A 24633-nucleotide genomic window follows, 5' to 3' on the forward strand; every position below is an offset into this window, starting at 1 on the left:
TCAGCAGGGAAACTTCTTATTTATTATCGAAACCCTGACGGAAAATATCTAAGATTCAACCAAATTCAAGGGATCGATTATAACGATACATTCGCACCAGTAGTCAACTTTTTGATTATTCGTTTATAAATGGCCATATTCATTGTAACATATGGATGGAAACATTGCCATCTTGATGTAAAAAACGCTTATTTGTACGGGAATCTTGACAAGGATATTATGGACTACACTATCATAAAGAAGATGTATCAAGATTACGATTCTACTCCGACAGCGACTGGGCTGCAGACAAGGACACTAGAAGATCAACCTGTGGATATATATGTTACTACGGTTCATCACCAGTATCATGGCGAGCGTTCAATCAAAAGTCCGTCACCTTGTCTACAATGGAAAGTGAATACGTCGCGTTGTCCGAGTCAATTAAAGAACTATTGTGGTTTAACAATATATTGAAAGATTTAAATGAAATATTTAAAATTAACTTATGTAAACCATATGTATTTTGTGATAATCAATCGGCTACATATTATGCAAAAAATTCAGTCGAACATCATAGATCTAAACCTACCGATATAAAATATCATTTTATACGAGAGCATATAGTTCAAGAATTATTTGAGTTAAAATATGTTAAAACAAAAGCAAATGTAGCTGATATACTCACAAAAGCTTTGCATAAGATAAACTTTAAGAAATGTATAGAGTTACTAAAAATGTTAGAAAAGTTATGAATGTATAAAGTAGCTTTAACAATTCTGTCAAAGAGGGGGAGGTTGTGATAAAATAGGCCTTGTAGACTTTGACCAGAATAGGCTAGATAAGATAAAGGGATGTAGTCAAGATGACGTCATGGTTAGTTCTTTTTGATTAATCAGTCAGTTCGTTTTGCTCGCCCGGCCTCTTCACTCAGCTCACCCCAAACGACAGTATTATTCTTATTATTATGTAATGTATTAATTGTTGATGAATGAGATAGTCGCGTTATTGTTTTACTAATATAAACTTAATAAATACTAATTTTATTTGTGAATAAAGTGCATGATTAATTGTCACTACATGTCACTACAGAGCGAATTAAACACAACAGGATCCAACTCTGAAATTGGATTTTTTTCAAGGAAAATTACGACAAAACGACAGTAAAGAACATCAAATCCGCCGCTCTAGACGTCTTTAATAAATATTATGAGATAAACACGAATCATTGGGCTTATCCAGCCTATTCATCCGGAAGTTGCAGTGCAGAGCTAACAAACCAAATGCTTGCCATATACCCCAAGAGTCCCAGAAAACAAGCCAAGTGATCAGAAATTCTTTTATATTTGAAGGATGAATTGGTCCCGCCGAACACAGACGTTTTAGAATGGAGGAAGGTACGTTTCTGTTAAAACACCAAATATTATATAGACCTATTATTGTTTTATCTCTGGGCGTTAAATGTACCACGTCCATAGAGAATGGGTATATAGCCTATATACAGTCTATTCACATTAGCGGTTGCGAAATTTAGTTCCATGAAAAACCTTCAGCGTGTCAAACCGTCAAGCTCGGCCAGGCCCTACTCTCAGCCTTCTAGTCCTGTTTATCTTCATTGTTGAATTCCACGTTAGATTAGGTTTTAGTTAACTGCATACAAACTGGCATTTCATGGGCGAATGATCTAATAGTGTATAAGCGTGGGGACAAAACATAATAGGCCATATATACTTAGCGACCTAATTCCCGGTGAACAGATATTAGGTACGGAATGTCTGGGACGTAATGTCCAGGAATTTATAGACAAGGATTACGAGTATCACCGAAGACGTTACGTCAGTACTGCACTGCTTTTACATGTGACAATAACCTTTGTAATTGCACTTTGTTTTCAGATTAATGAGCAGAAATACCCAAATGTTGCCAAAATGGCAAGAGACTGTTTGGCAATTCAAGGTTCGTCTGTACCTGCGGAAAGTAATTTTTCCAAGGGTGCAAATCTAGTCTCGCAAAGCGCGGGTCACTGAAACCGGAAACCATTTCCGCCGTTATGAGCCTCAACTCGTGATGGGCGTCAGATTTAGATGTCTTTTGTAAATAAAATTGTATTCGGAAAAACGTAATCTGTACGTTGGGTTGTTTATTTTATTAACGTCAGGCTGATTTACATATTGTTGATGTGGCACCGATATCATCCAGTAAACCTAAGTGTGTTTAAATGTTTGCCGCTATCTCAAAGTGGAGTTACTACCCACCGCGTTTGTAACGTTCGTCATACACAAACATCCGTTGACACTCTTTTAAACTCTCGGGTTGACAAGTTCTAAGACTGAAGGTTTATAATGTTATTGAGAGGCTGTCTCGTTCAAATCATTTTCGATACCATAAAAAACATTTTATTTATGTCTTGGTGTCGTTAAACATTGAACCACCAAGGAATCAAGCTAAGAGTAATGAAAGTCGTAAAATGATGACACCTTCGTAGTTAAAAGAGGGTTTCGTCGGAAAGAGCTGTAACGACAAATGTCATCCTGAAGCATTCTTTTAAATGTTAAAGAAAGCGAGATACTATTTAGTCACGGAATTAAATATAAACATCTTATAGATATACGTTAGTAACGGCAACTATGCTATACATTGTCCGAGAGAGACCACTTTTAGAAATAAAGCTTGTATCAATGGTTATGGACAAGAGCCAATATGAACAAATATGTCATCCTTTTCGCTTGCCAATATTATACGCGAATAGAAATAGCTAGCGCTAATGTTGTATACTAACAATGTCAAATGAATTTCCAACAACGCCTTGTATATACATACGTTATTCTTTGTAAATAACGTAATCATTATCATTATTCGTTCCGCTATATCTATAAATAATATATCCATCTCAATATCTATAATTTTGGATAATGTATAACGTAGTCCGAGCCCTAAGTTGCTCGATAAGGTCCTGGATATTACCATAATATCCAGCGGGTAACTCTATGATTGTAGAATATACTACTCTACCATTACTCACGAGTATAAGCGAGCATGTCTTACTCAAGTTATCCCAAGTGTGCGGGTAGCTAATTTCCGCTAAGCCTACTTCGTAAAATCTCTCCAATTTTACGGGTTCAGGGAGGTATGTCCTGAATATACTTCTCGTATTGCCGGGAAAATACCTCATCGACGAGTCGGAAGGTAAAGTGATGTAAAAGCTCATACTATATCTATTTCCCGAACCCAACTGTCAAAAGACGGAGAGTATCCTTTCCAACGTACTAACTTCTCCAGCGTCCCGTCGGGTCTGCGACGATTCCTCAAGATCTTTTCTATTTTAAACACACTAGAATTTAGGTCTTTACCCACTTTCTGTAATTGTTCCTTGTAAAAAATACCAGTAATCGGTTCCGAATTCAAATCCTGGATCCTATACACCGGTGGACTACGAGGTAATCTCTCCACCACTTTGAAAAGTTCTTCCGACCACGTGGGCAAGTAACCCTTCTCGAAAATATTCTTATATTTGCTTATCCGGACTACGTCACCAATATCGAAAGGATACTTTAATGGTGGGGAGAAGTCGATATCGCCGTAAAGGTTTTCCCATACCCGTCTCGATGTTTCGAGTGTGACTTCAACAGGTTCACACTTTATGGATCGATGATAATTGTTATTATAAGCTTGAACCATGTATTTAAGAGCGTCAATGTACTTATAGGTATTGTTCTCCGTGAAATACCGACACATGCGACTTTTTAGAGTTCTGTTGAACCTTTCAACTATCGTAGCTTTCTGTTCGGAATCCGGGGCAAAGAACTCAATCCCCCTTCTTTTCAACTCTCTCTGAACATCCCTGCATATGAACTCATTACCGTGGTCACTTTGCACTCGCTTCGGCGAGCGACCAGACTCGAGAATAGCCTTAAAAGCCCTAAGGATGGTTGGTCCTTTCTTGTGCTTGGTAGCCACCACAAAGGCGTATTTACTGAAAACGTCAATGCAGCACAGGAGGTATCTGAACCCTTTATTGTGATGAGTTAGGTTCTTCGAAACAGCTAAATCAATCTGCCACTGCTCATCGATCCCATAAACTATTGTCCTATTTCTCTTAAAGTTTTTTCGAGCATTCCTGTGTAATGTATAAGTATCTTGGGTTTTTAAAAATTTCTCCACGTCTTTTACCGTAACCTTTAACCCAACCTCTATAGCTGCTCGGTATAATCCGAGAACACTTCCATATGAACCCGGGTCAGAAACATTAGAATAAATCTCTTTTAGTCTATCCATTAAGGGTGCAGTTGGTTACACTATGATAATGCCTGAAGAGAAAATCGCTAACCTCTATAATTAGGAATATGGCAAAAACTAAAACCACACTTAAAATTTTAGGAGATTTAAAAAATGTGTCTACTAGGTTGGCTAACACCACAAAAGTACCCACCTGATTATCGCAACCTTCCATATCGGAATACTTAAAATGAATGAAACGTGGAATGTAAACTAATCGTATTTTATTAAAAACAAGTGCTACAAGTTTATTCAATTTCCAAATCCTTCACCAGTCTGAGCTGGGAAATAATAATCCTCCTTCACTTCTTTCTCCACTTTTTCTTTCTTCGCTTCACTTTTTTCAGGCGGGGGTAGGTCTGTTTTTCTAATTTTAATTAATGTTCTTGGTACATTAGCCGTATACAAAAGTTGGTAAAACTGTGGGGCACCAATGACGGACGACTGTTTTTTAGAACTCTTCGCAGAGTAAGCTAATAAATCAATTATATTTGAACCGATGATTTTACGGTTCTCATATATTAACTCTCCGGCGTGTGTTCATCTTATTTTTGATATACGGTCAATCCATTTGTACAAGTTCAAACAATCAGCTGCGCTATAGGAAGGAACCGAAGAGACGATTTCAGAACTCCAATTCCGGTTTTTCGCTGGTTTTACTTTCGTCCTCTTCACCGTTTTACTAATTTCCCTCGAAAGTACGTGGTTATATCTTAATAATTTATCGGTATCGTTTAATTTGGCATCGTTTATGATGGATTTCAACTTATCCTCCTTATCCAACTTCATTGAAGTTTCGACTTTTAAACCACTATTTGAATTTAACCTATTGTACGTTTCTTCGGAAATTAATAACATTTTTCGCGCCATTTTTACTTTATAGCTCGACTTATAGCCGCACTTGCTACTGAACTAATGACAGATAGTAACGGTCCGAGAAGTAAAGGGATGAAACCTCCGTTTTGAATTAATAGTTTCCTTTTTTGAAGGGAGGATGTTAGACGTAACTTTTCTTTTAACGTGTCGATGTTTCTTCAACCGCTCCTTCTCTTCCTCTGAAAGAGGGACATTGCCCCGTAGGATATTTATACAACACTCGACAATAGATTTAATCGCTTCTTTATTGGCAAATTTTAGTGCAGCATTTCTATGGCATGAGCTACAATTTGCAATATATTTAAAAAAATTTAAATTATCGCCGACTCGTTTTGACGGAGCCATTTCGCTAGCTTGGACGCCTTCACCAAGGTGCATTTGTTGCTGTCCCTATGGAATATACAGGCTCTAGGGGATTCGCACTCGATACTTGATAATCTTGGGCAACCGTAGTCTTCGGCGTTGATAACTTCGCACCCCAAGAACCTTGATAGGGTGGTTATCTAGGGTGTTAGCCTTAAGGTCTACAAATAGATAGCCGTAAGGTTCCAACGTCGCCTGTCTAAAGGAGTCTACCACGTACTTACTATTTCCCGGCGAAATTTGTTTCGCAAGATGGAAAATGGCAGACTGATCACGTGGTGTTTTAAATATAACCAAGTAATGGGCATTTAAGTTTATGGTACGAATTTCCTTCCCGGGATAATAAAGATTCTGCATTAAAATTAAAACTGAGGTATTCCTATGGTGCGAACCTCTAATGAAAAGATTCATCACGTCCTTATTATTCGCTATTTCACATAGTAAGTCGTCTAATATAACGAAGTTCTTCACACTAGCATCTAGGGTGCTAACATCTAATAAACCCTCGTGAAATTCTACACTCGGAGTATGGGATAGTATAGCACCGTATAGTTTCGACTGATACTCCGTGTGACACCAAATTATTCTTTCAGGGGTGGGCGAAATACATATATCCCTATGCTTAATTAATTCCCCTACGAAAACACTTTTCCCACAGCCGGTGACTCCAGCCACTAGTCCGGTAAAGGGGTGTTGCATACTTAAATCCATATCGATAAATGCGGGAGGAATTAACTACCGTAAACTTATATTTAAAGAAATTTATACTTACATTTTTCGGATCTGGATCGGTACTTCAAGGAAGGTTGTAGAATGCCTTATCTTTAAACCGTCGTCGACTTTTATACTTTAATGTCACGTGTCTTTCTGGCCATGTAAACATGGCGCTCTTTTTAGACCAATCATGTTTTTATAGTGGACATGACGTTTAAACCGCGTGTATGACAAGGGCTATTTACCACGTTGTCGAATATGACGCTTAAGCCTAACATTAACGCCATGATTGATTCACTGACGCCAAGTACGTTTCACTGACGTCACAACAATATTGGGTGAAAAATGTTTCATTTACTGGCGCCAGAAGAGGAAAAATGCGGTGGACGCCATGTATGATTCATTGACGCCATATTTACTGGTGCCATCTGGCACGATGCTGGCACTGTCTGATGCCAGTGACCCAGCTCGCACATTTCCTATCTACTAGTTTAATTTAACAGCAGGCTATTAATACTTATGTGAATCAGTGTAAATCTTTCAATGAGGATATTTTAATTATTTTTGAAGCATCTTCTTTGCGCAAGAATACTTTTCCATTTGTCGTCCAGGCATACTTGAATCCTTTTTCCTTAGCGTTTTTTGGTGTATGACCCGTACAAAAATTTACGGCTGACTTTTGCTTTTAAATAGATTTTGTTAGATCTGCAATATATTGCAAATGTACTGGAATATTCTGGAATAATACTGAAATAAACCTGAAAAAGGTTCAACTTCAGACAAAATTTAGATGCATTCCAGAGAGCACTGCAGAACATTTTAGAAGTTTTGCAGAAAAAAATACCTATCGCTGTAGAGCAGATATACATACCTAATTAAGCTACTCTACAGTCATAAAATAGCTATCTTACAGCTAGAAAACAGAGGGGAAAGAGTAATTCCCGTATGAAATCAGGTTGTTTGAAGGCTCATTACAGGTACCTTTCAGATTTTTTATATGCATATTACAGTCAGAAAGATAATTGTAGGATAATTGCAGGTGCGTTTCAGATTTTTTGTAGGGTCATTGCAGGCGCATTTCAGATACTTTGTATTATAATTGCAGACGCGTTTCATATATTTTGTAGGTTAATTGCAGGCGCGTTTCAGATACTTTGTAGGATAATTGCAGCCGCGTTTCAGATACTTTGTAGGATAATTGCAGCCGCGTTTCAGATACTTTGTAGGATCATTGCAGCCGCGTTTCAGATACTTTGTAGGATCATTGCAGCCGCGTTTCAGATACTTTGTAGGATCATTGCAGCCGCGTTTCAGATACTATGTGGGATAATTGCAGTCGCGTTTCAGATACTTTGTAGGATCATTGCAGCCGGGTTTCAGATACTTTGTAGGATAATTGCAGACGCGTTTCAGATACTTTGTAGGATAATTGCAGATGCGTTTCAGATACTTTGTAGGGTAGTTGCAGGCGCTTTTCAGATACTATGTTGGATAATTGCAGGCGCGTTTCAGATACTTTGTAGGATAAATGCAGATGCGTTTCAGATACTTCGCTGGATAATTGCAGGTGCATTTCAGATACTTTGTAGGATAATTGCAGCCGCGTTTCAGATTCTTTGTAGGATCATTGCAGCCGCGTTTCAGATACTTTGTAGGGTAGATGCAGGCGCGTTTCAGATACTATGTGGGATAATTGCAGTCGCGTTTCAGATACTTTGTAGGATAATTGCAGCCGCGTTTCAGATTCTTTGTAGGATCATTGCAGCCGCGTTTCAGATACTTTGTAGGGTAGATGCAGGCGCGTTTCAGATACTATGTGGGATAATTGCAGTCGCGTTTCAGATACTTTGCAGTATCATAGCAGGCGCGTTTCAGATACTATGTGGGATAATTGCAGTCGCGTTTCAGATACTTTGTAGGATAATTGCAGACGCGTTTCAGATACTTTGTAGGGTAGTTGCAGGCGCGTTTCAGATACTATGTGGGATGATTGCAGACGTGTTTCAGATACTTTGTAGGGTAGTTGCAGACGCGTTTCAGATACTATGTGGGATAATTGCAGTCGCGTTTCAGATACTTTGCAGGATCATTGCAGGTGCGATTCAGATACTTTGCTGGATCGTTGCAGGCGCGTTTCAGATACTTTGTAGGATAATTGCAGTCGCGTTTCAGATACTTTGCAGTATCATAGCAGGCGCGTTTCAGATACTATGTGGGATAATTGCAGTCGCGTTTCAGATACTTTGCAGTATCATAGCAGGCGCGTTTCAGATACTTTGCAGTATCATAGCAGGCGCGTTTCAGATACTTTGTAGGATAATTGCAGACGCGTTTCAGATACTTTGTAGGGTAGTTGCAGGCGCGTTTCAGATACTATGTGGGATGATTGCAGACGTGTTTCAGATACTTTGTAGGGTAGTTGCAGACGCGTTTCAGATACTATGTGGGATAATTGCAGTCGCGTTTCAGATACTTTGCAGGATCATTGCAGGTGCGATTCAGATACTTTGCAGGATCGTTGCAGGCGCGTTTCAGATACTTTGTAGGATAATTGCAGATGTGTTTCAGATACTTTGCAGGATCATTGCAGGTGTGTTTGAGATACTGTGTAGGATCATTGCAGGTGCATTTCAGATACTTTGTAGGGTCATTGCAGGCGCGTTTCAGATACTTTGTAGGATAACGGCAGGCGCGATTTAGATACTTTGTAGGATAATTGCAGATACGTTTCAGATACTTCGCAGGATCATTGCAGGTGCATTTCAGATGCTTTGCGGGGTCATTGCGGGTTTTTTTATCAATTATTGTGAATCAGTCGCCATATACAGTATACCCTAAATTTCTAAAAATTATTAAAGAGGCTTACGCTTGAGTTCAAACGTCAACAATAGTTATGTTTAAAATGATTTTAGGAATAAAGTGTCTTAAAACCATTTAACTAGAATTAAGGTAAACTAATGACGATTAAATTAATAAATATGAATTATATTTATTTAAATATTTGAAAATTGCCTCAAAATTGCGTCTCGACTTGGAGAGGTTTATTTTGGATTCCCAACTTGTACTCATCCCTTACAAAAATATTAAGCTGTAATTCATCTGCATACACGCTTTTTTATCGTTACCACGCTTTAATATGTATACGGCTCTCGAAGTTGGGGACGCAAGCTAGATGTGGTGTTCTCTTTCCCCCTTGCTTTGGCTTCCCGCTCGCGTTTTTAACTTTACACACGCTAGCTTGGGTCCTCATCAATGCGTTGTATCACACCTCCTCGGTGGTGAGAGCTGGTAACCACTACGTTGTGTGGGCTAAGCGGATACGCGTCCTTCCCAAGCCAAGGTGTTGAGGCATCGTGCCGAGGGCTGCATGGTACTGGGGAAGTAAAACTACGGTATCGCTAACGATCCCCTCGGGGCACCAGGCGACACCCCGTTGTATCTAGCCTTCCACCCGGGTGGGGGACTACCGGGTGGTGACCTTTTTACTTGCCCCCTTACTCGTGGGATTCTTATGGAAACCTCTATTAAAACAAACTCTAACACTACCAAACCTACGGTGCAGGGGTCTGCTCAATGCACCCACTGATACCACTACGCTAGGGCCTGTATCCAGCGATACTCGTGCCGATTTATCGGTGCGTGTGACTGGTAAGGCTTCGAAACGTACAGCGCGACGTCGTCTCAAACGACAGATCGCTAAGGAAAAGGCCAAATCGGGGTCTGGAACGGTCTCCACCCCCGCTGGGGGTGCGGCGACACGTGACACCCAGTTGAAGAGGCCTAGAACGGAGGACTCGACTCCCTCGCCCAGTACCTCGCAGGCGGCGTCGAAAAAGGCTAAGTCCTATAGAGACGCCGCCAGCGCCGAAAAGATGGCCATTGTTAAAAATGGCTATCCGAAGGCGGTCATTACGGAGGAAGACGTGGGCCCAATCCAGAAGGCGATTCTAAGGGCGCTGGATGGGATACCTTCGGGGAGCCATCTATCGCGCCTTGCGAATTTTAGCCTGACGGCCGGGGCCCTGGTATACTCCTGCGAGGATACGTTCACTGGTCAATGGCTGAAGGATAATTTAGCCTACTCGGTGGTGGGGGATGCGGTGCTCTCAGTAATGAGAGCTAGCGAACTCCCTTAGCCGTTTAAGGTAATGTTCCGCACCAGGGAGGCTATTCTCTAAAAATCGAAAATCATTCGGATCACTCCGAATCCTTATGATTCGGATCGGGCTCATTCGGAGTGGACCGAACAAACCGTATTCTCTAACCCCAATCCTTATCGTCATTCGGATACTTCGAAAATTTTCTCTCAATCCAAATGGACGTCACTTCCTCTTAAGCCACGTGGTACTTTTTGACGCCCACTTTTTCTTTATTGGACAATTTTATTTGGCGCGCTTTCAAATTGAAGGGATGGAAACTTTGGTTTTTCCCAAATAGTGGAAATTTTGGGAAATGGTCTTTGTATTGGGAACACATTAAATACAAAGCAAATTTTCTCTTTTTCGATTTCTTTTCTTAAGATAGAAACAAGTGCTTTTTTTCCTTTTTTATTTATTTATTTATTTTTGATAAAAAATTATTTCTTCTTAAATTGCTTCATAATATTCTTTTAAAATGGGTATTAAAGAACACGCTAAACAACAGTTAATATACGTCGAATTTTGAATGAAACTTAGCGCAAGTTTTAGTAGTGTTAAATATGAGGCAATGAGAACAGAATAACAACGTTAATTAATCGCAAATTATAATCCAATTGTGTGCATCTCGTGGGATTATGATAAATTCATTAATGTAGATCATTAGCCCCCTATCAATGGTTACACACCTACCAAAATTTAATAATTTAATTAGATGCTAAACGAAATAACAAAATTTAATCTAGCAATTATTAATAATTGATGCAATTGGTCAAAAACACGTGGCTCTAACTTACAAGCCCCGGCGGAAAAAATATTAAAATGAACAATTAAATCTGTGTCATTTAAGTAATTGGATTTGGATCTCGCGAAAATATCCCTTAAATGTAGGATAAATTCAACGACTTTTTTACCTTTAAATCTACCAAAAAGCCGTCGATCTACCTTGTAGATTTTGCCAAGGCCCGCCAAGGCCTAAAGCCATTTCCCGCTTTAACCTAAAATTTTGCCCACGCTTGACTTTAAGTCTCGAAAAACCCTATGAACTCGAAAATCGCGACGGCCAATGCGATTACCATGTTCAAATCGCAAACGATGAAGCTTGAGTTGAAAAAACAAAGCAGCCATACTAAACAAAAATATGAACCGCAGCCAAGGTGCCAGCAAAAAGGTACGGGGAAAAATACTAGAAAACACCGGCGAAAGTTCCGCGAATCTAAGATTGATGGAGGGAAGAGAGGCGGCAAAAACTCCGAATGCCCGATTCGGCCGTCTCTTACGGCCGCCGAATGATTCGGAGAGGTTTTCACCGTATGATTAGGATAAGGTGCTTACAGAATACGTTTTATTTTCATTCGGAGAAATTGACTCCGAATGAAAAGATTCGGATCGAAATTCCTCCAAAAGGACCTTAGAGAATAGCCTCCCAGAGACCAGATCACTAAAGAGCCGGCTAGGCTGTTCCGGCGTCTCAAGGCCCTTAACGATGGCTTTGCTACCGAATACTGGAAATGCATTCGGACATACGTGGACAGGGCAGTGCGATACTGGGTACTGTCCATTGATGGCTCCTCGCTGGAAGCCATTAAGAATGCTGGCTACGTGGGCTTCACTGGAGTGGACAAGGGTTCCTTCAAACTCCTACAGCACACGGAAACCACCAAAACCACTGCAGCCGAGGCTACGGCAGGGGGTGGGACTAGCGAGATGGGGGATCTCGCTGTGGAGCTCGCTGGTGTCGCTCTAGGCACAGAGGGGGAGGGGGTGGCTCATTCGGAAGCTTGTTCTTCCATGGATGAGTCCACCCTACTAGAAGAATCGGATGGGACCCTTCGGGGTTCAGCCGATGTGCGTTCCAGTGGTCCTGGTGAGGGGGAGGATCCTGGGACTGGGAGCTTGCCTGTCAGGGGGGAGGTGCCACTAGCCCTCTCGGGACTGATGAGGTGTAGCTAGGTCCCTTCTGAACCCCTCTCTTAAGGACCATGGGGACGCTACGTGCGATTCAAATCAATCTGCACCATAGTAAGGCGGCCTCTGCGGTACTCTGCAGGAGGTTTGCTATAGAGGGTCTTGATCTGGCCCTCATACAAGAACCGTGGATTTGCCATGGCAAAATCCTAGGTCTTGACGCGGCAGGGTCACTATTTTATGACCATACTGCTGCTAGACCTAGGGCGTGTATTCTGGTTCGGAGGGATCTTTGCTGTATCTCTCTACCGCTGTACACGTCCCAGGACACTGCGGCCGTGAAGCTAGTCCTGGCCACTGGGCATGCCAAGTTGACTATCACGGCTGCCTCTGCATACTTTGCCCACGACGCGGACTCTCTCCCGACAATTGAGGTGATCAATTTGGTCGATCAATGTGAAAAGAGAGGGTACAAACTAATCATTGGCTGCGACGCCAATGCTCATCACACCACGTGGGACAGTTCTGACTGCAACAGGAGAGGTGATGATTTACTAGAATATTTAGTTGGTTGTAAACTCCATATTCTTAATCAAAACAATGAACCTACTTTTGTTACTTCTAATAGAAGGGAGGTCATTGACCTCACGCTAGCCACGGAAAACCTTGTGTCTTCCGTGTCTAACTGGCATGTGTCTAATGAGCCGTCTCTGTCGGATCACAGGCACATCTGCTTTACTGTCGCGACTACCTCTGTCCCGGCGGGGACGGAGATACGCAATCCAAAACGGACCAATTGGGCCGGCTATAGGGAAGACCTAATCCTACGCTACGGAGGGGGTCACACTCCTAAACTTACTTCACCTAAGGATCTTGATAGGGCTGCTGGTGACTTACAGTGCTCCATTATGGAGTCCTTCTACCGGAACTGCCCACTTAAGACCGTTAACCGCTCGAGGATTGTCCCTTGGTGGAACGCGGATCTCAGCCGGCTTCGTAAATGCACGCGCAGGCTATTTAACAAGCCAAGCGCACGGGTGACTGGGCTGGATACAGGCAGTCCCTTAACACCTACAACAGGGCCATTAGAGCTGCTAAGAAGGACTCCTGGCGGACCTTCTGTGAGCAAGTCTCCAATGTCCCTGCCACGGCTAGGGTCATGAAGATCCTAGCGCACGTCAACACACATCGGCTTAATATTATTAAGCTGCAGGAGGGTGTGTACACTAAGTCTGGGGCTGAGACTCTCAAGCACATGCTGGAGGTCCATTTTCCTGACTCTACTTTAATCAATCCAACAAACCCCGACTCTCTCTACCCTGTCCTGCACAGGGCTAAGAGGGAAGACTGGCTTGTAGCCAGACAGGTTGTCACGATTCCCAAACTTCGGTGGGCTGTCAACTGTTTTGAGCCCTACAAGTCTCCGGTACCCGATGGGGTCTTCCCTCTGCTTTTGCAGGAGGGCTTAGACCACATCGCCTCTCCGCTTTGCAAGATCTACAGACTCTGCATTGCTCTCGGTCACATACCTCGTGACTGGAAACGCTCTAGGGTCATCTTTCTTCCCAAGCCCGGGAAGGCTTCCTATCTCGAGGCGAAGGCATTTAGGCCCATATGCCTGACCTCCTTCTTCCTCAAAATTCTGGAGAAGCTGGTGAACAGATACATTAGAGACGAGGTACTTTCGGTAACTCCTCTCTCTTCTTCACAATTTGCCTACCAAAAAGGCAAATCCACTGTGACGGCCCTTCACGGCCTTACGAATTGCCTGGATAGGGCATTCGAGTTTCAGGAAATTTCACTAGCCGTCTTCCTCGATATTGAGGGGGCCTTTGACAAGGTCTCTAGCTCGGTTATTACTGAAGCTGTCAAGAGATTTGGCATCAGCGACACTCTTGGCCGCTGGATCAAGTCCATGCTTACCGACCGCGAGGTGTCGGCGTCCCTCCTTGGGGACTCTCTAGGGGTGACTACCAGCAGGGGCTGCCCTCAGGGTGGAGTGCTCTCCCCCCTGTTGTGGTGCCTGGTGGTGGACGAACTCTTGGGGAGGCTCGGGGGTGCTGGGGGCTGTAGCTGCTTCGGGTATGCGGACGATGTAGCGATAGTCTTTACCGGGACGTTCCCGGATACTGTTACCGCGCTTATGAGATCTGCTCTCTCTAGCTTGGAGCAATGGTGTCAGGCGGTTAGCCTCACCGTTAATCCTGATAAAACTGTCCTTGTTCCTTTTACGAAGAAGAATACTAAGGATCTGTTCAATGATATCTCTTTCTTTGGCCAGGTCCTGACAAAGTCCTCCGAGCTGAAATACCTGGGGGTGACCTTTGATTGCAGACTCACATGGAAGCCGCATCTTGATCGGTGTATTAAGAAGGCCAAGATGCTCTTCTGGAGGACCAGGAGCTCTGTCGGCCAGACTTGGGGCCTCAACCCCAAGGCTGTACACTGGCTCTATACTGGGATCATCAGACCCATACTATCTTACGGGGCACTTGTCTGGTGGACAAGGGTTCGGCTTAAGACGGTGCAGGCTGCCCTGCGCAAGCTTCAAAGGCTTGCCTGCATTGGTGTTACGGGGGCCATGAGATCGACCCCAACTGCTTCCCTGGAGGTGCTCCTTGACATGCTTCCTCTTCATCTCTTCATTGAGGAGGAGGCTGTCATGGGAGCCTACAGGCTCAACATTAGTGGCTGCTGGGTTCCAAGACTTTGGGATTACAGCCATACGAAGCTCTTTCGGGAGTACGCCGCACTTGAGCCGTCGCTTACGACGTGCTCTGACAAAACCGTTACCAGTTTTGATTTCACTAAGCCTTTCAGCATCCACTTTCCCAGTCGGGTAGAGTGGACTAACCTGCTGCCTCTTGGCACTGGGGGTGAAACTATTTGGTTCACCGATGGTTCCAAGACTGATTCCGGCGCTGGCGCCGGCTATTACTGCCAAACCACAAGGGTCGGCTTTTTTGCTTGCCAGGGTACCTTCGCTAGTGTGTTCCAGGCGGAAATTGCCGCGATCTGTTATTGCGCAGATTACTGCATTAACAAAGGGTATACCGGACGGACTGTGAGAATTTATTCTGACAGTCAGGCCGCTCTGAACGCGCTGAACCAGTGTCAGATTACCTCTCAACTGGTGCGCAGCTGCCTTGATCTGCTAGCGCGACTGGCATCCTGCAACAGGGTTCTGTTGTACTGGGTGCCAGGGCATAGCCGATATCATGGCAATGAGCAAGCCGATGGATTTGCGAAAAGGGGTGCGTAGGCCAAGCACTTGGGGCCGGAGCCGGCCGTCCCCATCCCCTACAGGCACGTCAAACGGTGCCTGCATGACAGGTTGACTGTCATACAAAACCAGCTCTGGCATAACATGGAGGGCCAGAGACAGACAAAACTGTTTGTCAATGGTCCCTGCAGGTCTCGTGCCAGTGACCTAATTTCGCTCAGAAGATGGGATATTAGGCTGGCCACCGGTCTTTTGACCGGGCACTGTCGGCTTAATAGGCACCTCAATCTGATGGGTTTTGCCGACGACCCTCTCTGTAGGTCGTGTCAGGAGAACGAAGAAACATCCGCTCACGTACTTTGCGAGTGCGACTGCTTCGCCTCGCTTAGACTAGAATATTTTGATTCACATACTTTGGAACCCTCGAGGGTCTCCTCTATTACGGTGGAGCGAATTCTTCGCTACGCTGCAGCTACGGGCCTATTCAAGGCCTGAATATGAGGATGCACAATATGCCTTTGGCATCGGTGCTAGGGCGCGTACCCTCCTCAACAACAATAATAATAATACCTTCGATTCATCTTGACACGAATTAGATCTTTATTAAGACTCACTTCAACAAATTTATGATTTCCAATTGGATGTCGCGTTATTGTTCAAACAATTTTATAATCCGAATACAAAACTAACCCAAGCCTGGTCCACGGTTAATTAGCGATTGATCTTACTCTTCGAAAATGAAACTGAGTCTGTCTACTATTTTACGGGCCGGTGCTTCTTTACACCTCGGTTAATCAAAAAGGGGGTGGTTATGAGGGATCGACTAGGCCGGTGGCTGGCTGAACATAAGCAAGGACACTTTCTCAGCCAGCCGTCGGGTGGAACCGTTGCAACTTGTCTTTCCTTCAGTTTTTCACTGCATTTTCCTGGCATGTGCTTAAGGAAGTGTAGGTCAGAAATTTGCTAGTTGAAAGGTTCGTTTGCGTATTTGGAACTCCCCATGCTCGGGCTTTTGCTGTGCAAGCGAGGCTATCAGGAATAAGGACTCGGCCGTCTCGCTTACAATCTAGCAAATACCATAAACAGGCTCTTACATGTTTGCAGGCACCTCCTTAGCCAGCTTTGCACCCACACCATGCTCAATCCACTGAACCTGAGGCCATATTTAATTAGATAGCCACATCATAATGCATATGTAAAGTGAAACTCGCTTCTGCTTTGCTCTTGACATAAAAAGATGAAGAATATTCTTTGAAAGCTTTTTTTCGATGCCCCAGCGCTTAAGAAAACTTCAGCTACACTGCGGGCTTTGAACATTCGATATCCTAGTGGATGGTGTTCCTTAGCTTTTAAATTACTATGAATCTTCATAATTGAAGTCTCGTCAAAGCGACATAGTAAATTTTTCAAAAGTTTTGTCCAATTTCCTATTGGCAAAGGCAATTTCTTGTTCGCAGATTTTTTCTTTAAACTCTTACTCAACCTAATTGAAAATAAGATTTTCAATTCTCCGATCTAAATATAAAATTATCTGGGATTAACTTACTTAGATGATTTAGAAACTTGGTCCAATCTATCCATCTTAACACTTTCAAGTTAAGCCTAGGCTTGCATAGCTCTCTAACTTTTAACGGCCCCTACAAACAGGATGTACTTTCCCCGCAGAGCCTAGTTCACAACCTAGATATGACGTTTTTAGCTCCAAGTATGCGTGCGCGAAGAACTTTAACAACAAGATACACAAGGCAGTCAAACGTTTTGGATTTCTGAGCTTTATGGAGCTGCAATTCTGAGCTTTATGGAGCTCTAACGGTTTGTTTTCTTCCCCGTTGTGGACGTCTTCTGATCTTTCCGAAATCTGTGTGCGTCTTTCTTAAGTTTTCTTGCAGCATCCCGTTCCCAACCCTTCTTTAGAAAGTCCTTATTCTTTCTAGATAGTTTGGGGTCATTCAAAACAACATCTAGTTCAGTAGCGCAAGTTGTATTGATATGATTGGTCAGGGCTTCCATTACATAATAACACATCTTAACTTTTAAGTTTTGCTTCTAATTTGGTAAGTTTTCTGTTTAGGATATTTTTAGCTTGCCGTAATCGTGTCAACCGTACTTTTTTCTTGATGGAGAGAGATTTGTTATGAAGAAGTTGCTCTTAATTGACTGCCTTTTATATTTCCGTGTAGGTGTCTCAGCCTTATTTCTCTTTATTACTTTAATCACTCGCAATGTTTGCATTGTTTCAATTGCCGCTCAGTAGATTTCTCAGCTTGGTAATACACCATACACTGATATATATTTGATTGATATTTTAGACTTGGGTAGTCAATGCGTACAATTGAGCAATGAATTGGAGACGTGTCAATCATATTGACATTTACACCAGTACAAAGATTCGGTCACTCGTGAGAGACATTACACTTAAAAGCGTTCTTAATTGTTCCTTATTTAAGTCACCTTCGTTTCAGATTTTGTAAGTTTCTATCGCCTTAAATATGATTGACAATCACCATCATTGCCTATGGTCAACGATAAAGGTTCTAATCGTGGTCCTAGTAAACCAGTCGCGTTAAATCTGCAAATGCTTATGAATGGCTGCCCAAACACATCGTTCTTTATCTCATATTAAAAATACATCAGGTAAATCGGTTCTTGAAACGTTTCCACTACTAAAGCTAGAAACGTAATATTAATTTGAAGAGGCTCTCTGCAATCTTCTGTCGTAGTCTGAACGGTTGCATCTTGCGTATTTGTCCTAACTATCACCGGTGTTATGTAATGTTTAAACCAAGGCCTAGTGGTTTCGCACATATTACCATAATATTACAATAGATAAATAGTCAAACTTTTGCTTACCTGTTTCGATCGCCATTACATCAACTTCGATTGATGAGACAACTAGCCAATTAGAAAACGTCTAATCACGTTCCTAGATGCTGAGGCAGCAATATGGCGAACGTTTTAGGCGTAGTTTTGTTAGATTTTAGCATAATAACATGGGTAAAAATAAAGAAGATAAAACCAAGAATGGGTGGAAGAAGGAGCACGAGAAGATAGTTGTAGAATTTTATAGAGGCAAGCACCTAAGTTCATAAATATTGTGTAGATACGAAATATAGCGCGTGTTTGATGCCAGCAAGCCCTGGCTATTACATAGTAACATAAAAAGGACTGCTCTCTTGTTTTTGTTTGCCTTGCGTTAGATCTTGTGCTCTATAAAATACCATAAGCTATTCTTTTTTCAAAAGATATGCGTGTAGTTAATTTCAGATTAATATTTAGGTTACAGGCCACTTTGCGATCGAAAGTCTGAAGGCCATTTTAATAGAGTTTTAAAACAGACTACTTTAAGAAATTTAGTTCAATTGCTAGGGCTAGATTCCAAGGACCAGCCGTATACATGTATCGCAACCGTTTTAACTTATCTTTATATTATGGATGACACATAAAGCCTAATATTATCGTATGGTCATCTCAACAAACAGCATCAATATTGACGAGATTGAGGACTGCGTGTTCGCGCTCTATATCAACGTCAACTACCGATGTGATTGACAGTGACGAAAATGGTTGATACGTGTTCGGTCAGATTTAGACCTTATGGCTGCATCAACTTACAGTAAGCTTAGCTTATGGATGCTTAGTAGTTTAATGCATTAACGTAAGAATTATTAGATTATGTAGAAAGATTAATGGCTCAAGTAATTGAGTATAGCGGAGCCGAAACCTACGCTACAGGAACGGATTGGACTGCGAACGTGTTAGGCCCTCAACCACAAACCTTGTGCCACAAACATGATCATCCCGATAAAGATTTTGCTATCGAATCTTACAGTAAACGACGGCGAGGAAGAAAAATAGTTCTTTGTTTATGACAATGACAAAAATAAAATTTTTTAAACAAAAGTCAATTAATTTATTTCACATTTGAGGTCTAGGACTACTTAGTTTAAAAAGACTACTTCATAGCCTACCGTGTGTGAAATTATCAAGAAAAAAAAAGACAACTGATAAGTACAAAAGATAAAACCCTCTCGTCCAACTGACACAGCAGTGATCCTAGAAATCACTAGCGGGAACTAAGTTGTTCACTTTGTGACGGATGTCCAAAGACATAACTGCCAACCTGGTGTTGGTGGAGCGATTGTGTGCCAAACAATATAGTAGGGCGCCATGTTACCGACGTAAAGTCAATATTTAGCGGTGTCAAAGAATTATAATAGGAGTTAAGTTTACACGGTTGGTAGATTTTGTAGTGTGGTTGTCAAAAGCTGGTCTGTCATCAATACAAACTCCAAGGATCCGAATACAAAAAATGAAGCTAGACACCATTAATTGTGTATGGGGAATACGAATTTCCCTAGATACAACATTTCGCACTTCAAATTATTGTTGGTGAGGTCATAATTTGACACCCAGTCCATCCCCATATCCAAGTCATGTTGCACTAAAATGTTTTTCCATTAGACGTTTAGCAATTATTTCGCAAGTTCGACTTAACACGAGGATAGTTGAAGTTTCTAAATTAGTTCTTATTGTAATCGTACAAATCCACAATAAACATCGGATGGAAATGTTTCCCGAATATTTAATAAGACGCAACTAGGAATTGGGTAGCGTAAACCACTTGGTAAGAATTGGTGAGTCCATCGTATAAATCTTCTTTAGGCAATATACCTATATTTCCTGCAATGAAACAACTAGGTGTAAATTCTTCTGAACTTAAGTACTGAAGGCAATGATAAAACGTGGAAATTGTATACTAATTTTTGCACATACTCATTTAGTCTTACTGTAAGGTTATCGAAATTAAAATCTGACCTGTGAATTTCTCCAGTGATTCTTCCAGGCCTCCGGTTACAAAATTCCAAATACCACTGCCTAAGTTCTTCCACATCGAGACATCCTCTCAATTAAGCGGTGCTGTGTAATACAGCTACTCTCTTCCAACACACTGTCCACATGCTCATATTCCCTGCAGCAAGTGCATTCTTCGGCAGTAGTCATTACTTGGCAAAAGCCACAAATACAGCTACAAAAAATACATAGTTTTCAGGCTATGATGATTAATACTAATTACATAAGTAGTCCGATCTCCTTGTGTAAAAGGTATGAATCATTCACCAGTGGCTAAAAGTGCGCCGCTTTTTAGGGTAGAAATGACGTAAAATAACAATGTTGTGGAAAAGGATAACAATAAACAATTAGCAATAAATTGGAAAAGTACCAATATTTTGAGTTAAAGAGTAAGTAAAGACATTTTCCTGGAAAGGTTAATTCCTTCATTTTTGGTAAATATGGAGTGAAAAATGTTCATTTCCAAAGTTTTACAAAAATCTGACGAGCGGTTATTGAATTATAATGAAAACAAAACGAGATTTAGAAAAGGCAACTTTTGTAAACATTGAACACGTGCAATATAGATCTGACGTCAGGAGAGGTGACTCCGTTATTGGCTGGTATAATGCATTGGTTTGTTATGGGAAGGCGTGTCTAATTCAGTCCTTCTAAGATAATATTTCTGACTGGATACTACCAAATACTACCGCGGCTAGTGAAAAAACTCCCAGACCGCTTCGGTTTCCTACTAAACCTCAATATAGGAGGAAATACATAAGGAATATAAATTTTGGTGCGGTAAAACCAAAACCAAAACTTATAAAATGGATAGTGATCTTTTTGAAATTTTAACCACATATTGAGGGCCGGAATTGTAGTTCTGTGGAATTTTTTCGAAACAATTAATACAATACAATAAAACCTACATCTAAACAAAAACACTCCTTTTACATTAAGAGCAGTATGAAGTCTTATCTAAGAGAGCTATCGCTCTCCTAGAATGAGGTAATCTGTTTTATGTTTAACAATGGTTTTTTTTTCTATAGACGTGGGACTTATTACGAGTAATGGTGTATGGGATGGAAGGACTAGCTAATACTTTTTTCAAGTAATATAAAGGGTATTATTTAGCCCCTCTCAGATTGAATGGAAGTGCTGTTGAGAGTTTGTTTTCGCAGTATAAATTTAACGCTAATGGTAAGTTATCAAGTGTTAATTTTGCCTGTGCGCGAAAGTCACTTTTAACAAAACGTGATGTTCATAGTCAGCATAACTCTGGTGCTAGCTATAGGAATGAAACACTCTTAGTTAAAGAAAAATGAGGCTTTAACTGCTGTAAAAACACTTTTAGCATAAATAAAGTCTTTAATTGCATTCAAAATCACGGAGATACCGTGGGTTGATTCTTTGCCGCTTTGGACGTTTGTTGTAGTCATTATCCGAATCTTTCGTTTTTTCATTGGGACTCATTCTCTTTTTAGGTGTTGAACCATAGTTTCCATTACTCTTGGGGTAATTAGGAGCTGGGTAAGAATTTACTGCTCTTTGATTATTGAATCTTGGGTTTACTTGACTGGCCCCATTTCTTTCTCGGGGTTTGTTTTCCGATTCATAATTCGAGCATCTAATCATCAAAGCCTGAGCCTCTTGGGCTTTTTCTTGAACGTCGGACAACGTGGAATTATCCGGTAACCTCATATTTTGCAACAGTTTTGGATCCATTCCTTTTAATACTATTTCAACAATTTTGCTATTTCTCATTGTTGTGTTTAGCTGAGCGCATAATCTTTCAATTTACAAAATATAACTTAATACTGGCTCATTAAATTTTTGTTTATTATTCTTTTATAATCGTTTCCTGAAAATGCTTTGCAAAACGCGTCTCTAAATTCAAACCAAGTCGTTATAGTCGGACTTACTCTATTCCACCAGCAATTTAAATTGTTCCCTAACACCAGCGCAACAGTTTCTAGCTTTTTAGATTCGGTTAGGCAGACGCGTTATCCAGTGCGCCACAAGCCCGTTAGCTGTTTATCTAGATGCTATTGAAGCATTGCAACATTATAAATTTCCCTTCCGTTATACTCAATTATCATCTTTAAATATTAATACCGAGCTCGCCAGGACTCGAACCTGGAATCTTCTGCTTCGAACGCAGACGCGTTATCCATTACGCTAAAAGCCCTTGCTTTCTACTATAAAAAACTTTTCCAAACGTTGTATTTATGCATTTTTTATGACGCATAAAAGATCTTTCACTAAAACAAACACCGAGCTTGCCAGGACTCGAACCTGGAATCTTCTGCTTCGAAGGCAGACGTGTTATCCATTACGCTACGAGCCCTTGCTTTCTACTATAAAAAACTTTTTCAAACATTGTATTTATGCATTTTTTATGACGCATAAAAGATCTTTCACTAAAACAAACACCGAGCTCGCCAGGACTCGAACCTGGAATCTTCTGCTTCGAAGGCAGACGCGTTATCCATTACGCTACGAGGCCTTGCTTTCTACTATAAAAAACTTTTTCAAACATTGTATTTATGCATTTTTTATGACGCATAAAAGATCTTTCACTAAAACAAACACCGAGCTCGCCAGGACTCGAACCTGGAATCTTCTGCTTCGAAGGCAGACGCGTTATCCATTACGCTACAAGCCCTTGCTTTCTTCTATAAAAAACTTTTTCAAACATTGTATTTATGCATTTTTTATGACGCATAAAAGATCGTTCACTGAAATAAAGACCGAGCTTTCCAGGACTTGAACCTGGAATCTTCTGCTCCGTAGGCAGACGCGTTAACCATTGCGCCACAAGCCCGTTAGCTGTTTATCTAGATGCTATTGAAGCATTGCAATTTTATAGATTTCCCTTCCGATACACTCTAATAATCATCTTTAAATGTTAATTCCGAACTTGCCCATACTCGACCCTGGAATCTTCTGCTTCAAAGGGAGACGCGTTATACATTACGCTACAAGCCCTTGCTCTCTAATATAAAAACTTTTCCAAACATTGTATTTATGCATTTTTTATGACGCATAAAAGATCTTAAGATTTTAATTATAGTGATGCTTCTTGATCTTCACTCTTTAGGATAGTAACAGTATGTTGTAGAAAAAGAGCTGCTGCTTGAAGGACTTATCTTTATTTTATTTTAGAAGTATTTTTAAAATTCCAGAAGCTCCGCAACCGTTACAATAACTGTTTCTATTGCAGTTAATTCAACATTTCTTTGAGGTATACAGGGTTTTATTATTTGTTAATCTCACTACAATGCTACTAATAGTGAAGGTAAGTGGTATAATTCCTGAAACTCAACCAATGTAGAGGACAACATCATTCGTTAAAACAATTTTTCCTGTTGCAACAGTCCGTATATGATATTTCATTTTATAAATTATTTGTTACCAAGAGTGGATTGTTTAATTTAGAAATATAAGTAACAGTGGTGCTGGTTAATCCAGGAGAACATTGTCTTTACGTAATTAGTCAAACAAATTCCATATGCAGATTTTTTCAATGTAACCACGTGGGAAACAAAGGGTTGCGTTCGCTATTTCCACAGTCCTCATTGCCGTTTGTTTATATGTCAGAATTGTTATGAATTGTTTAGGTATTTGATTTAATTACTGGTATTTAAGTGAAACTATGGAATCACATCATTCATTAACATTGTAACCTTTGTAGTGATCCGTTGTAACGGGCTCCCCGGTACAACATATTTAATTGTTAATCTTCACGTTACCGCAAATTTAGCACGGGGCAAGATTAAAATTGAACGCAATGTGTTGGAACTAATCAAAAACTCATCTAAACATTAAAATTAAGGTTAATAATTTTTTGAAGCTCAATTTATAAGCTAAATCAATACTGCCAAGCCACAATCCTTCATTAATTTCAACTTAATTAAGAATAATTAGGGTGAATTTAAACATAAAATATACATATTTTGGATAAAAACTCGAATAACTTTTAAATGAACTACAAAATTAATATTAAAACTGTATAGCTGTTGATAAAGCCCCATATTTCTATTTCACACTTAAGTTAATTTCAATTATCTTTAAAGTACATTAAAAGGCTCGAAATTCAAAAGTTTATAATAAAATAAGAATCAAAAACTCCACTAAAAATGCAATTAAGATGAATTATTGACATTCATTTTATAGCCTAATCAAGATAAACGTTTAAATTAATCTTAATCAAGATAAACGTTTAAATTAAACTTAATCAGGATAAACCTTTAAATTTAACTTAATCAGGATAAACCAAAAAGTCGGTAGATGACTTAGGCCCTTACGAAACGTAACTAATGTAAGCAC

At 40.8% G+C, this 24633-nt stretch overlaps 1 protein-coding gene and 3 non-coding genes across 4 annotated transcripts; all 4 read right to left on the reverse strand.

Annotated features, from left to right (window-relative positions):
* Nucleotides 1–2661: 2661 nt before the first annotated feature.
* Nucleotides 2662–4254, reverse strand: LOC149665689 (uncharacterized). Its single transcript, XM_089841470.1, has 3 exons — nucleotides 3251–4254; nucleotides 3002–3194; nucleotides 2662–2805 (listed from the first exon to the last, which is right to left on the reverse strand). The coding sequence occupies exons 1-3, from the start codon at nucleotides 4252–4254 to the stop codon at nucleotides 2662–2664; spliced, it is 1341 nt and encodes a 446-aa protein (XP_089697596.1).
* Nucleotides 4255–22737: 18483 nt separating this feature from the next.
* Nucleotides 22738–22810, reverse strand: TRNAR-UCG (transfer RNA arginine (anticodon UCG)). Its single transcript has one exon. It is a non-coding gene; the product is annotated as a tRNA-Arg (tRNA).
* An 86-nt stretch (nucleotides 22811–22896) lies between these two features.
* Nucleotides 22897–22969, reverse strand: TRNAR-UCG (transfer RNA arginine (anticodon UCG)). The gene has a single exon. It is a non-coding gene; the product is annotated as a tRNA-Arg (tRNA).
* An 86-nt stretch (nucleotides 22970–23055) lies between these two features.
* TRNAR-ACG (transfer RNA arginine (anticodon ACG)) lies at nucleotides 23056–23128 on the reverse strand. Its single transcript has one exon. It is a non-coding gene; the product is annotated as a tRNA-Arg (tRNA).
* Nucleotides 23129–24633: the final 1505 nt, after the last annotated feature.

This window comes from Phalangium opilio, unplaced genomic scaffold (assembly GCF_054372755.1).
Source record: "Phalangium opilio isolate 3A_F unplaced genomic scaffold, DU_Popi_V2 ptg000060l_1, whole genome shotgun sequence".
Classification (NCBI taxonomy): Eukaryota; Metazoa; Arthropoda; class Arachnida; order Opiliones; family Phalangiidae; genus Phalangium; species Phalangium opilio.